General features: G+C 31.4%; 1 protein-coding gene across 6 annotated transcripts in view; it reads left to right on the top strand.

Moving 5' to 3' along the window:
• LOC150109091 (phospholipase D1-like) overlaps positions 1–14,126 on the top strand; it is a 584,228-nt gene extending 570,102 nt beyond the window's left edge. For all 6 annotated transcript variants that reach the window (XM_090411563.1, XM_090411593.1, XM_090411586.1 and 3 more), the window contains 2 exons: positions 1,922–2,045; positions 5,765–14,126. In XM_090411563.1, coding sequence (XP_090267689.1) covers positions 1,922–2,045; positions 5,765–5,989 — 349 coding nt within the window. In that variant the 3' untranslated portion in view covers positions 5,990–14,126. The remainder of the gene's footprint in view (positions 1–1,921; positions 2,046–5,764) is intronic.
• Positions 14,127–15,181: the final 1,055 nt, after the last annotated feature.

Below are 15,181 nucleotides of genomic sequence, written 5' to 3'. Positions count from 1 at the left end.
TTGAATGCTTTGCAGAATTGCAAGAAAGTCTGGTCATTTTCTTCAGAGCAGAAATGACGTGTGAAAAAGTTCTCCGTAGATAATAAACCTTAAACACTACTAGAACTCCCTGATCCATTGGTTGGATCAATGAAGTAGTATTTGAACTTGGTGAAGATCACCAATATAAGACGGATGACCTGTAGCATTATCTAGAATTAATAAAATTTTATCTGCATTTTCTTTCACACAATAGCTTTCCATTTCACTTGCATAAGTTGATTAAGGCATCCACAAATAATTTTTGAGTCACCCACGACTTCTTATATCTCCGCTAATTAACTGGAAGAGAATGCTTCCTAATGTTTTTGAAGGCTCGTGGATTCTCACTGTGCCATGTCACAAATGGTTTCAGTTTATATCCAGCCACATTACCCACCCCCCCTAACAGAATCATAACACTGTCTTTAAGAGCTTTGAAACCAAGCATAGATTTTAGCTTTTTGTGGATGAATTGTCAGCTCATGCATTTTTTTTTCCGAAACAAGGAGATCTCATCCATGTTAAATATTTGCTGTGGGAAATAATTTTCCTCCGTAATAATTTTATCCAATTTCTCCACAAACTTCTTGGCAGCCTTCTCATCGAAACTTGCAGATTTACCATATATTTTCACATTATGCAGTGCAAAACGCTGCTTGAATCTCATGGACCAACTGGAAGAAGTATTGAATTCGTAGTCGTAATCGGGTCCTGCTTTCTCCTTCAACATGTTGAAAAGACTTAGTGCCTTGGCAGTTATGGTCATAGTGCTAAGAGGTATGCGCTTCTGATTCAGGTCCTCTATGCATGATGGAAGTAGCTTTTCCAATCACTGACAGGACTTTGTTGTATCTTCGTCACTATCATTGAACTTGCAGTTTCGGTTTCAAGATCAATTGCTCATCTCTTTTACTGTCATTCTTCACTAGGTTTTTTGATTGGGTGTGTGTAGGACCATGTTGCACAAAATATCGTGAAATAATTAAATAAATACACAAATAACATATTTTTCAAACACAAAATCAACAGAGGAACTGTTGAAGCCAACTGCTGAAGGAGGTTGCCGCTGAATGTGTTGCCACTGCATTGTTGCATGATGCATTGTTGCTAAATAAAAACCTTTTTACTTTATGCTCACTTGCGTCTTGTTTGAAAGTATAGTCTAAAATGTTATTTATTCCATTATGGGATCACGGGCGTATCTTCAAACGGACATAAGTTGAAGGATGACTGTACTTTGTAGTCTGTTTCTAGCTTTTTATTTGTGGCCACTTCCTTAGTCATCTGATCAGCTCTCTTATCTCCTACTACTCCAGTATGCACTTTTAAAGCAGAACTTAAATTCCCACCTCTATAGAGTAAGATTTAAATGGCATTCTTTTATAATGGATTGTCTTTGATATGCTATGAAGGAACAACTGGTATTTCCTTCTGTTTTACTCCCATCAGTATATGTGCTGTAATCCTATATTTTTTCTTCCCCTTTGGGTAAAATAGTCAGTTGTAATTAAGTATTCCAGTCTAATTTCTTGCATTGTTTTCTTCTTTCCTCCCCATCTCCTCATTAAAAGTGACAGTAATTAAAATGTGGGTGTACTACTGTCATGAGAACTGTAGACAGGATTTGAGGTCAGTGACAAGTTATTTACATATAGGAGAAAGAGGTACTCTTACATTAGTGAAGTACTCTTACATTGGTGAAGAAGCCATCCACCATGATATGCAGTTGAACAGCCAGAAAGTAAACCTATTCAATTGCAAAGCATGAAATGCAGACAAGGGCCTATTGAGTAGGCTCTTATCTCTTGCCCAATCAAATATAAATTTGATTATAGATATAAATTTGATAATAGATTTTATGCATTTAATACTGAATGGTTTTTTTTTCCCAATTTTGTAGAGAACATTTAGGACTAATAGCAGAAGAAAAATCAATTGTAGATGTAACAGACCCCATATCTGATTCCTTCTATAAAGATACATGGGTTCGAACTGCAGCCCTGAATACAAGCATATTCGAAAAAGTAAATTTGAATTTAAACTGTTTAGTGTTGATTAATTTATTAATTTTCATTCTTGTGTTAAATGACTTCATTTATGTTCTTTTATTGAAAATTTAAAACTATATATTGTATTTACACTCTTTGGAGATGGGATAGGAAACACAGCTTTGACAGCATACCATCTGAACTTATCATTGTCATACCTTGGTGACACACTGACAACCTTTCCCAGTATACTGTTATCTTTCACTCTCCCCCATAACCTCCTGATTTCTTTCCTTACTTTCTTTATATTCAGCATTCATATCCCCTTAATCATCTCTAATTCCTTTTACAGTACTCTTTCCTCATCCATTTCTAAGCTTTTTCAATAGCTCCAGAACTTTTTGCCTCCTTCCTGACATTTATTTTCTCTTTTCTTACCAAAGTCTTCCCGTGACTTTTGTTTAGCTAGTATTTTACAGTACTTAGCATTTTTACATTTTTCTCTGTGTTCTCTAAAAGCACAAGCTGACTGCCAGGGCTGGTTTAATACAGTAAGCAGTACTGTAAAATAAAATAAAATAAAAACACATTTGAATATTAACATTCATTAAATGTGATTATGCTCTAAATGTATTGTAATAAATATTGCGACTTTTAATAATATTTAGTAAAAACTGCAAGTTGTGTTTCTCGGTGTGTAGTTTAGAGCTGGCGGAAGCACTAGACAAGCCAGGCATTTGCCTGGGGCATCACATTGCAGGTCATCACCTTAAACTATCGACTTTCTATTTTTATTACATGCAGCATGCATTGTTTGTAAATCATCAAATTGTTGATTGCTAAACACACAGTGAATGTGTAGTTTATTCACACCGAGGGTAAGTAGATTCAAAATTTAACCTAAGGATTTACAAATCAAAAAAAAATTTATGCATTTCTTTTAGTATTTATTTTTATTTTTTATTTACATTTATTTTTTATGTCTTAACAAATTTTTTGCTCAATAGATTTTTTATTTCAGAATGAAACTCCTGGAACTGAATTATAAATAATTACTCTATCTAATTTTCTACTGGTTTGAAAGTATTCAATATCTATTACTTCATTTTACTGTTTGGTAAAAGAAATAAGTCAGTAATATTGTTGTATCCACTGAAGCAAATACTTCATACCGCAAATATAGGTAACAAAAAAGATTGCATCGTAAAGTTCATTGGGTTAGTTTTGTTTTTCTTAAAAAAATTCCAAATATGATGGCTTTTACCTGCTGCTGGAAATAACTTTTGTCTTAGAAATACTAGACAATAATCATCTCAACTGGAGGTAAAGGCTAAAAGCTTAGATTACTCTCAATGCTACTCAGAAAAAAGGACCACTTCAGAAGTCGCACTAAAGAGCCTCAAGCAGTAGTGCATAATACATCAGCAATGTCTTGTTTTGTTTTTATTATATCCTAAATAGAAATACCATTATTATTATTATTATTATTATTATTATTATTATTATTATTATTATTAAACAAGACCTCATGGAGTCAAAGACTCATCTGGGAGGTCCTTTTATCATACATTATTTCTTTTACAGTCTGATACAATATTTATGCCAAAATAATTTCTTAATTTATAATAATCACAATTTCACTTTTATTATCGAAAGTTTTTAAGAAAGAAAGAAATAACTGAATTTTAAAAAAATCGATTCATATGTGTTGCATATAATCGTTCAGCTCTTTTTTTTTGGGGGGGGGGGGGGAATGACCCACCTATTCATTCTCTGATATTTGAAATAATTTATTTTCAAAACCATTCACAAGACAATTGTTATAAACATAAATCACTTGGGGAGCATACTCACACATTCTAGTGTAAAACTGTAAAAGTATGGCTAGTGTAAAGTATAGCTACTTTGCCACCTATTTAAACTAGTGGTAGCTGTCTTTTCCAAATATGTGGTGATTTCTTCTTTGTACTAAAACAAAATTCCAGATAGTGATGATAATAAGTAGAAAATACATATTATTTCTTCTTCATTGAGTGGAGATTTCAGAATGAAGTATGATTTATAATGTACTTTTTTTTTGAAAAGAAAGTGCATTTGATTATTTCTTGTTATTTTTGTCAAATGAACTTTGGAAATAATGAGGACGACTAACTGTAGCAAATTTGTAATGTTTATGACCTCTTGAATATGCAGGAATAAGATTCAAAGAAAGACTTATTATTTTTAAATAAAATCTATTCAACATGAATAGAATGGAAAAGAGCAATAGCGATCCCTATCTTTAAAAAACGTAATAGAGATTACCCTAAAAATTAAAAAGCTACAAGTATTCTAAATTCCTGTTACAAAATATATAGCAGAATTTTAAATAACAAACTAATAAAATATTCTGAAAGCTTTATTTTAGACGTACAGAATGGATTCAGAAAAGGAGAATCATGTATAGACCTAGTCTTTTGCCTAATAGAGAAAAGAAGAGAATACAATTTAGAAACACATATCTAAATACTACCGTATATGCATCTTCCTTTACCAATGTATTTGTCACTACCACCACCACCTGTTTATCTACATTTATCTAGATCTATATTTATCTACATTTATCTAGATTTAACTACATCTATATATTTATCTACATTGAAATGCTTAAGTAAATTGTTAAACATGACCTTCCTTTAACAAACCCATGCTGATAATTAGTTGATAGTGAACTCAGTCCTACTTCTCATAAAGTTTTCCAGCACTCAAAACCTCAGTGTAATCACTCTTTTCCCTCCTTACTGAACTGCAACAACTTTATCTTCCTACTACATTAAAATTTTCATATTATGTTAGGAGTTCTAGTAAACAAGTATATGAAGGCTGTCATTAACTCATTGGAATTTTCTCTTATCTACTTTTTTTTTAATCTAATTATCATCTTATCTACTTCCATATCACACCATAATGCCTCTTAATCACTTCACTATTTTCTCATTATATATCTGCTTTGTGCAGGCACAATTACTTTGTTTTCAAAACATTCCTTTTTCTGTTTGAAGACATGAAAAAAAAAAAGGGTGGAAATCATATCCATCTGTTTCTATTCCAGTCAGGAATATTATTCTCACCTAACTACATTTCCCTTCTGCCAATAGTCAGTCAAATGAACTTGATCAATGCTTCAAATTTGTCTCTTATTTCTGTTATTTCTAAAGAAATATTGTAAGGTTTCATAACCCTATCTCACTCATGCTATTTCAAAGCTATGACATCTCTACACATAACTTTTAGCTCCTTCACTTTATCATCAACTATCCCTTTTTATGTTGATAACTAACTTTTATATTTATATATATATATATATATATATATATATATATATTAATTCCATACATGAGAGATTGGAGGACCTATAAGCACATCAGTGGTGTGTGTGTGTGTGTGTGTAGGTGGACTCTGAGAAGTTTAGAGACTTTTTTTTTAGAGTTGTTCTTTAGGAATACTTCTTGTAGAAGGCTATTCCTGAGGATAGAGAAGATGGAATAGGAGAGGAGAAGCAGATTCAGTGTGATTTAGATATGGAATTCTTCAAACATCAGTAACGATTGTTATCTTTCAGCTGAAAAATGGTGAATTTTGATTAGTTAACTTGCATAAATATTCAGGTTTATAGATGTTATTGCAGTAGAGGTGTTGAGGTTCCCTGTATTACTGCATATTTAATTAAGATAATACAAATTTTATTTTAAATGAGATATTCTCTTTTAAATTAGGTATTCCACTGCATTCCTACTGATGTAGTGCATACATTTGCTGAATTAAGGAAGTACATGGGGCAAAAGAGTTTAGCAGAACTCAGACCTTCAGAGGCAAAATGTCAGGTGGCACGAATACGTGGCAATCTTGTACTTATGCCTTTACAATTTTTAAGTGAAGAGGATCTTACTCCATCTGCAGGCACCAAGGAATCTCTCATGCCCAGCTCTGTATGGACATAAATTTTACAAATACATGGGAATTTCATAGCATTATTTAAAGTAATTTATAATGGAAAGACAAACAGGTATGGAAAGGAGAAAAAAATATTAGTTGTAATCCTAAAAGATTCTCTCTTAATTTTTTGAAAGCATTCATTAGGATTATACCGTTTCATTTAAACACTTAGAATGTTTTTGCTAATTTAGATAACTATTTTTTTTTCCTATTTGCTTTGTTCTTCTATTATTAAAAAATGTTCTAGCATGTTAAAAAAGCACTTGCTTTTTTTAATATGCTTTAGCTTTTTACTGTGTTAGTTTCTGCTTTTGAATATGCATCTGCCTGCTTTCTTAGATAAAAATAACCTTTGATTTTTATATATTATATAAAATCTTTGAATATTTGAAATATTTGAAAAGGAAATTGTAAATTTATGTATGCCTTACAGGTTATTGCTGATAACCATTGGTGCTTAAAAAATTTAAGTCAGCTGAGTATACTAAAACATACTTTGACGTGTAAAAGCAATTGCTGTTTGTCTGCAATGTAATATGTTTATAAACTAATATGGCAATTCACAGGAAACTTCACGCTACAGTAATTAGTCTGTTTGCAATAACCTTAGGTACAGTCACTATAGCAACCTTGTAGGGACCAGAAGAATAGTTTGTTATTGTCAGAAGTTTGCAGTAGCAAATATCCTTTTACATGGCATTGTTGCTATGTTTTTATTGGATTTCTTAGTGGATTATTACAGTCAGGCTGGTCAGAATGGTGGTTATCATATATATAATATTTTTCATTAAGAAGTTACAAATTGATGTATAATTTTTACATTGAATATGTGAAGTGCACATGATAAGCATGTGTACTTTATTTGACATGTAGGTAGACAAGTTATCCCATTTGTAATATGTACCCATTTATATATTCATCTGAGAAAATACAAGGTGATCTTTTTTATAACATATATGTTATTAACAGGCAGTATGTAAGATACGTACTTTCCTGTTTAGCAACAAGAATTTGTTTGTTGGTAATTTAAAAAGCAAACATCCACATTATTTTTTGAAATCTCATGTGATGCAGAAATGTTTTTTTTTATTGCTGAAAAAATATTAAAATTTCCCACTAAGACTCCTCATTTAGTCAAACAGTGTAATTTTTTGTTATCAGCTTTTAGCATATTGTGAATATTCACTCTTATTTATATTTTCACATTGTTCATTTTTATGAATATACATGAATGGCAGTTTTTCTTGTCAGTATGAATTTGGTTGAATTACTAGACAACAAAATCTTGTTGCTTTCTCAAGCACATAGCTGGCTTCAGAAATTTTTATTCAGAAGCAGTCAAAAAAAAATTGTTACTAGTGTTACATTATAACAGCTGTTTATACTTTAATTTTTTTCCTTCATTTCATATGAAATTTCAAGTTTTAAACTATTAAAAAAAAACATTGAATTTTTCATATAAAACTAATCATTATTTAACTAGCTTTCTTTAGTGTTACCCTCTGCTATTGATGAACTAATACCACATTCCAAAATTTATTTCAAAGGAAATAGGATTTCTAAGATTTCAAAATTCTTAAGTAAGCTGAATCATAATCAGTGATGATTAATAATTTATAAATGAATAATGATGATGAATAGGTGCAAAAATTATTCTGAATGAAAGTATTGTCAGTCCTGTTCCATAAAATGTAAAACAATGTTCACAAATGAGTGTGAACAAGTTTATAACAGAAATCATGAAAATATATTATACAGTAATTAGAATTTTGTGTCATTTGGATTTTTTTATTAATGCTAAAAATTAATTTAGAGATTGACATTTCTCAAGAATTTATTGCAATCTAGATTAAATTTGGTTGTTTGCAGATTGTCCAAAGTTGGGGATATGGTTCCACATATAAGGCCTTGGTCAGTCTAGATTCATTAATGTTTGCACAGATTTGGTCATCTGTTTTTGTTTTCAATATAAAAATCTTTATTAAAGAGGATCCTGAGAAGATTAAAGTGAGGTCTCTGGAATGTCAGGTATGGAGACAATTGATAGAATGTCTTTTGCAGTCTTGTGGATAGGAGGAGGAGGGATATGATATGATTGAAGTATGGATTAGTAAAAGGCTGTTACAGATTGTGTGGAAGTGTTTTTTTCATAGAAGAGAATCAGACAATAAGTCCATTCTTGGGGGATATGAATAGTACAGTGAGGAGCAGATTCTTTGCATGAAATGGTTGATAATACATTGTCTGAGAGTGTGGTGAATATGAAAACAGTAAATGAATTTAAGGCACGGTTTGGTAATCTTTGTGTGAGACAATGAGGATCTTTTTTTGCAACAAGTCTTTTTATTCTGTGGAGGATATTCCATGTTAATAATCCAAAGTGACTATCATTAAATTGCAGTTGATTTTGCAGAACTGTCTTAAACTAATCATTGTCTGCACATAAATTGAAGGACCATAGAAACATTAAGTTCTCCTATTTCAAATTCAAGTTAACTCCAGTTAAAAAAAAATCATGATAGTCAAATAATATCTGACTTTTTCATTATGTTTGTTGTAACAATGTCTGAGTGTTGTCACATGATATGAAACAGAAATAACAGTGGAAAAATTGCTCACCATTAAAGTTTAATGCTCATTTTAAGATCAATGTAAAAGGACACATACACTTTCCTTAGCTCACTTTGGTTTACGATATTATCGGTGCCTACACTATCCTTACATTTCGAATTTGAGATAAAAGTAAGGCATAAAAGCAATTAACTGTATTTTAATATATGCCTGATAATGAATTTAAATGGTCTATATAAGGTGTAAAGGTAGTTGTGGGCCTAAGGGGATACTGCACTCTGTGGGTACTAATGCAGAAGAACAGAGTGCAGTATCCCCATGACCTCTGGAATGTCGAATATGAGGAAAGATTGAGGAAGTGCAATTTACAGAGTCTAGGGTATAGGAGGAAGCAGAGAGATATGATATAGACCTACAAGTTAGTAAGGGGTTGTTATAGGGTCAATGTTGGAGAAGTTCTACAGAAAACATTGGGAGATCAGGGAAGAACCAGAGGTCATCCTTGTAACTGTATAAAGAAGGTGTGAGCAGGGGAGTGAGAAGCAGGTTTTTTGCATGTAGAGTTGTGAATGATTGGAATGCCTTGCCTGAGAGTGTGGTGTCTGCAGAGAATTTGAGTGTGTTTGAAAAGGCCCTCCTAGATGAGTCTTTGACTCCTTGGGGGTCTTGGGTAATAATAATAATATTTAATCTAAATAAATATGGTTTGGTTAAACTTCAAGATTTGAGAAACTTTAGTTTTTAGGTCTTCCACCCAATAGGTAAGGCTAGCCAACAGCACCCATAGAAGGCACTCCTCATAGGAGTGCTCTGTATGGGTACTGTCTAACTAGTCATAACTTCTTCCACTTATTGTTTGTGTGCTTTTATAATTACAATATTGTATCCCTGATTATGTCTCTATGACAGACGAAATATAGGAACTGTTAAACTTACGTTTAATTATTTTTCTGTGCTAAATTCATTCCATTAAATCTAATTATGAGTATAAATCAGTACCTTAGTCTAATTACTCTTCTGACTCCATCCACATACTCGTGGTAATCATAGTAATTAAATATATATATATATATATATATATATATATATATAAAATAATCAAAACGTTAAAAATCTGTATTACAATTCTTTCTTCAAAGTTAAACAAGTGACACTCCTGGTAAAACTTGAGGGATAAACAACCATTTTAAAGCGCAAATTTATTATTGCTCGACATTTTGAATCTTATATTGGGGCTGTCTTCAGGAGTATATATGTATGCACAACATGCAAGAAATAAGTTACCATTACACACAGTATAGTAAATTACATATTAATTTACATAATTTGGCATGTTTCTTAGGACTGAGGCTGATTCTTTGAAAGACTATTCATAGAATCAGCTTCCGCCCTAAGAAACATGCCAAACCTCAACAAATTTGGATGCATGAGACTGCCCCAAATTTGGGAGACGTACATCTTGAGAACTTCAGCCCAACGGCCAAGAATACTAATATAGCCTGCTAGGGGCACACCATCAGGACTTTGGGAAAAACAGTAGTTTCCTCGCTTCGACCTCATTTGCTGTTTTTAGTGCCTGTGTGCATGTGTCTTAATCTTATGTTCCCATGAAGATGGCAACTTGACGTTGCTGAAATATAGGAAGTATATATTAAAGTTTATTTTAATTTATATACCAGTATACGTTGTGAAGTTATTTAGTAATCATGTGCAACCAACGTATAAGCCTTTCTACGAGAAGTAAATTACACAATTGAATTTCGTCTTAATTACAGTGGGCCTATGAGACTTTGGTCTGGAATTTTGTAATGGTATTTGCTGTAGAGAAAGTCATTTGTAATAGTATTCTTAATTCAGCAAACATTACAAGGTATGTCACTTGTTGGGGTGGGAGGACTATGTTGAATAACAACGAAGAAATTTTTCAGCTAACTCTGGTATATAAAGCTGTGGCTTCAACATTATAATTAAGAAAGGCCTAGATTCCTGGTTAAAATAAATGGTAAGTAAACCAATGGTAGCAGTTTGATATATGCATTTGAGGGGACACAAGATATGTGCTCATCTTCACTCTGGGCACGTATGTTCTATTTTTTGTTCGCATATTGGAAAGGCATGCATGCATGCACACACACACACACCATAAACTATTGCGTCCTTTCTGTTCTAAAACTATCTAGAGAAGAACTGTATTCATTTCTGATTATACATTATAATTATTGTATTAAGAACACATTTAGGTGGAATATTTTAAGTTAGCATAGGGTGGAATAAATTTTCCATGAACCAATAACCTACACATACGAGTGGCAAGTTTAAGATGGAAAAATTATAAAGAGAGAAATTTGATCCTAAAATATATATATATATATATATATATACTTTTTTTGAAAAATATCCAGTGACTTAGAGAATTTCTTTGTGTGTGGATCACGTGCAAATTTATTAATAGCTTTACGGGACCAAAAAACATATATAGAGAGGTATTTATTATGCAAAAAAATTGGTGTTGGATAAATAGTGAATATACCTGACACATATAGTATCTGTGATAAGATTATTTGTACGAATGTGGTGGCATAAACTATGTATGTATTTGTGAAGCACATGGCATGCAGAGAGCATATATGTGTTTTGGGAAGTTAACGTCAGTTAAGAAATCATAGAACTTTATGCAAATTGCACATTTTGAAATTGCTGTATGTATTACAGTGTAAGTATAATATATTAGAGAATTTCGAATTTTCCTTTATAAATGAAACACAAAAGTCTGATTATTAAAAAATAAAAAAAGTAATAGAACAAAAAAATACAATAATAGTGACTTTATGTACATGTTTTATTGTATTTTTGGAGGGCTGTAGCCCTCAACTTAGCACTGACATTCAGCTGCCCATAAGGGAATTTTTTAAAAAAAAGTTGATTTTTGCAGTGAGTGTCTGATTTATTTTATTGGATTTGAAGATGATGCTATAATTATAAGTGTAGCCTTGCTATGCATGCATAAATATGTTCACATGACACAAATGCTGCTTTTTTATTGTTTTTGCATTCCTTTTTATTTAGCTGAGTAGGATAATGTATAATGGTTCATCTGCTGATAGATATGTGGCAATTTACATTTGTATATTCATATATGAACAAAATGTAGAATTCACAAACAATTGTGCACTGATTACTTTGGGAAAGCCTTTTACATGAGAAGGATTGTGATGGTATTTTTATAATCCATTTATTTTTTCTCATAGCTAGAATAACATCATAGCTTCAAACTCTCTAGGATTTAGCCTATCCACATTAGGCAACCCACCAGTACTCCCAATCTTGCAAAACAGAACTTTGTTCTCCAGTTTATTTCCTAATTGGACTTTCCCCAGGATTTCATCCTCTAGTGTGATCTTTTCTGCATATGCTTCAATCCACTTGAGGCTTCCCAAGATTATTACAGTACTTAAAATAGGATAACATGATGTGCAAGTTTGCTATAACAGATTATTATGATAATTGACTGATTCCTTGCAAATAATGTAATCTGTTGGGAATCTAGGCAGTGTTAATCTAATCTGATAACAGATGCATTTATCCATACAGTAAATGTTTAATCACCTATTTTCTACCAATAGTAATTATATTTCTGATATAGCTGATTTATTCATTCACGTTAAAATTAACTCTGTGTAATTACCATTTTATGCTATACAGAACTCTTGGCCTTTTGTAAATTATAACACTGTCATAACTGTAAATTAAAGATGCCAATAAATATTATATTATTGTTTCATCCTTAATCCAAGTGTAAGCAAAAAGTAACTTCATATGCCAAGTTTGCATATGAAGTTATTTCACATGCAAACTTTGCTTATACTTGAATAAAGGATAAATCCAAGAATATAATTTCTTTGCATCATTAATTTATAGTATAACCAAGTGAAAAAAATTTCAACACTGTTATAACTGGTTGTAACTTACTTCTTGTTTGATAGTTTTTTCCTCCCAACTGGATGTTAGGCCTTATAATGGTTAACTGAATTTAGAATACTGTAGCTTACTATAATGATGGGATAACAGTGACTTGTCTCTTGGATGTAGTATATATACTCTTGAGGAATGACTTAACACAGGGATCAGAATTTTGAATAAGAATACATTTATTTAATGTAATACAGTTCTTTTAATAGCGAATATCCACAGAGTTCTGATCAAGGAGTCAATAGATATACTTACCCATTCGAGGACTTGCAAATTGAAATTTTAGTTAAAGACTGGATAATTGTATAGTACGTTTTTTTATAGTCTTTCATATGCTTTTAGGAATCATAACTGTTGCTCAATTTTTTTTTTTTAAAAATCTTCATTATGATATAAATTGTTTGTGGTAACTTATAGCTCAGCTGCTGTGTACAACATAAAAATTTATCCAAAAAAGAAATTAAAATATGTACTTAGTTTTAACCAGTTTGACTGTTTAGTGTTTATAGATAAAGTTTATATAATTTTTGTTCATTATTTAGGGGAGATGTTCACTTTTCTGTTGAACATTCTGATGCTCGGTGGAATATTATAACTATTGCTTTAGGACCTGTATAAAGATATAATTTTCATTAAAATCTATATTAGTCCATATATTTTAGTTAATAGTGAAATAATGAAATGACTGTGATATACTGATAAACTGAATTTTCATAATTCTTAGTTTTGATTCTGAAATTTATCCATTGATAGTATACTGCATGATTCTTTTTTTTTTATTTTACAGCTCATTTATTTCAAACTTGCATATTAAAAAAAAAATATATATATATATTATAGAGACAGATAACTTATACTAACTGTGAGCATCATTCACTGTTCTATAGTCATATTTCCTATTTATGACTAATCTGGGTATTGCACTAACAATAGCATTATTACTAGTATCACTATTAGTCTTGGTAATATTTGCTATATGTATGTTTTTTCTTCACGGTCAAATTACTTGGCATGATAACATGAAAGTCTAGATGGGATGTTTTTACTTTTCTTATCACATTAATAGTAATGTTCTCAATGGTTTAATAACTTTTTGATAACAGAAGCATCATTATTAGCCAATAATCCTAAAGGTTACTGAAGATAATAAAAAAAAATCATGTTTTAAAATTAAATATTTAATGCAATATTAGTATTAAGTGATTTGTTAGATTGACCAGTTATAAGCATCTGCTTGTTTGTGTTAAATCATCATGAGATTATTATACCAGTATTTATTTCTTGATTGTAATTCTCCATGGCTAGAAATCATAATTAATCATAATGAACAGACTCTTCCAAACTGCTTATAGGATCAATGTATAAATGATGATTCATAAGAATTACCTAATTATTATTTATGACACCGTATATTTTTCATTAGTGAAAAATTTAATATTAGTAGACAGATAGCTATTTTTTAAACTACTGAACTTATGTTTCTGTGTCAGCTATGTCACTCCATATTTACACTTGTTAACTTTGGAATGTTATTTTTATTACTTTGTATGGCATAGAAATATATTTTCAAGAAATAAAATTTGAAAGATCTTTGCAAAAAGTAACTGCCTTAATTTTTTATTCACCATGATCAATACCATTGCATGAAATGAAGCAACAAATGCAGTACTAAAAAACTTTTTAACTATTAATAATAATCCTCAAACATCCGTGAAACAATTACATTAAAAATTAATTGAATAAATTCAAGAAGCTTTTTTTTTCCTAGCTTTAGTCACATAAGTAGATGCAAACAAGTCACTTAATGTAATATAGTAGTACAGTCAACTCTCACCATAGTAGACTCATAGGTAACGATTGAAAAAAAAAAAAAAAGCATTGCTACAGTTTAAAGAGAATTTCCTTCAGCATGGCATTGATGCTATTGTTCATTGGATGGATCTGTTTATTTTAATTAATAATTTCACTGTAATCTTTGTTTAAACATACTAGCCAAACTCTTTAAAAAAATAGCTAATGCTGTAATTATTCACCAATAACTCATCTTGAAATAAAATTGTATCCTGCATATTCCTCAGGAGCAGATGAGAATGGTGTGAAGTTTTTGAATGTATGGAGTGAGTTTGGTAGAAGGAAGGATTTATATGAGATGGGTGGCTTGCATTTTGAATGGGTTTGGCATCAGGACTCTTTTGAGAGAGAGAGTTCAGAAACGCAGAGACAGGGAAACCAGAATGTTTTTTTTTTTTTTTTTGAGGGGGGGAGGCAAATGAGTATGGGTCCTGATAAACTAGATGTTAACAAGTAGAATAATGATCACATGGTGCTACATTTAGCACCATGTGATCAAAAACCTGCTCATTCTAAATAAGGATGAGCAGGTTTTTGGCATTGGTTAGCTCAACTTAAGCATTGGTGAGACTTGGTTGCCAGAGGATATTTTCATAGGCAGTACCATCGACAGGGTGTAGCATAGAGGCATCTTGCCTCATTGCATGGCTTAATAAGGGCGCTTGTTCAGCTATATTGCAGTAGGTGCTGTTACTATGCTAACAGGAATTGTTAGCGTAGCAAGTGAGGAAAGAAGTTTTTTTCAAGCTTAAACTGATTAAAAATTATTTGCGAACAGCAATGACCCAAGAACGATTGGTTGGTCT

Source organism: Typopeltis vanoorti, chromosome 2 (genome assembly GCF_054136105.1).
Source record: "Typopeltis vanoorti isolate ZY-2024b chromosome 2, IOZ_Tvanoo_1.0, whole genome shotgun sequence".
In the NCBI taxonomy this organism is placed as follows: domain Eukaryota; kingdom Metazoa; phylum Arthropoda; class Arachnida; order Uropygi; family Thelyphonidae; genus Typopeltis; species Typopeltis vanoorti.
Note: the sequence above shows the minus strand (reverse complement) of the source record. Positions and strands in the feature narration are given on the sequence as shown.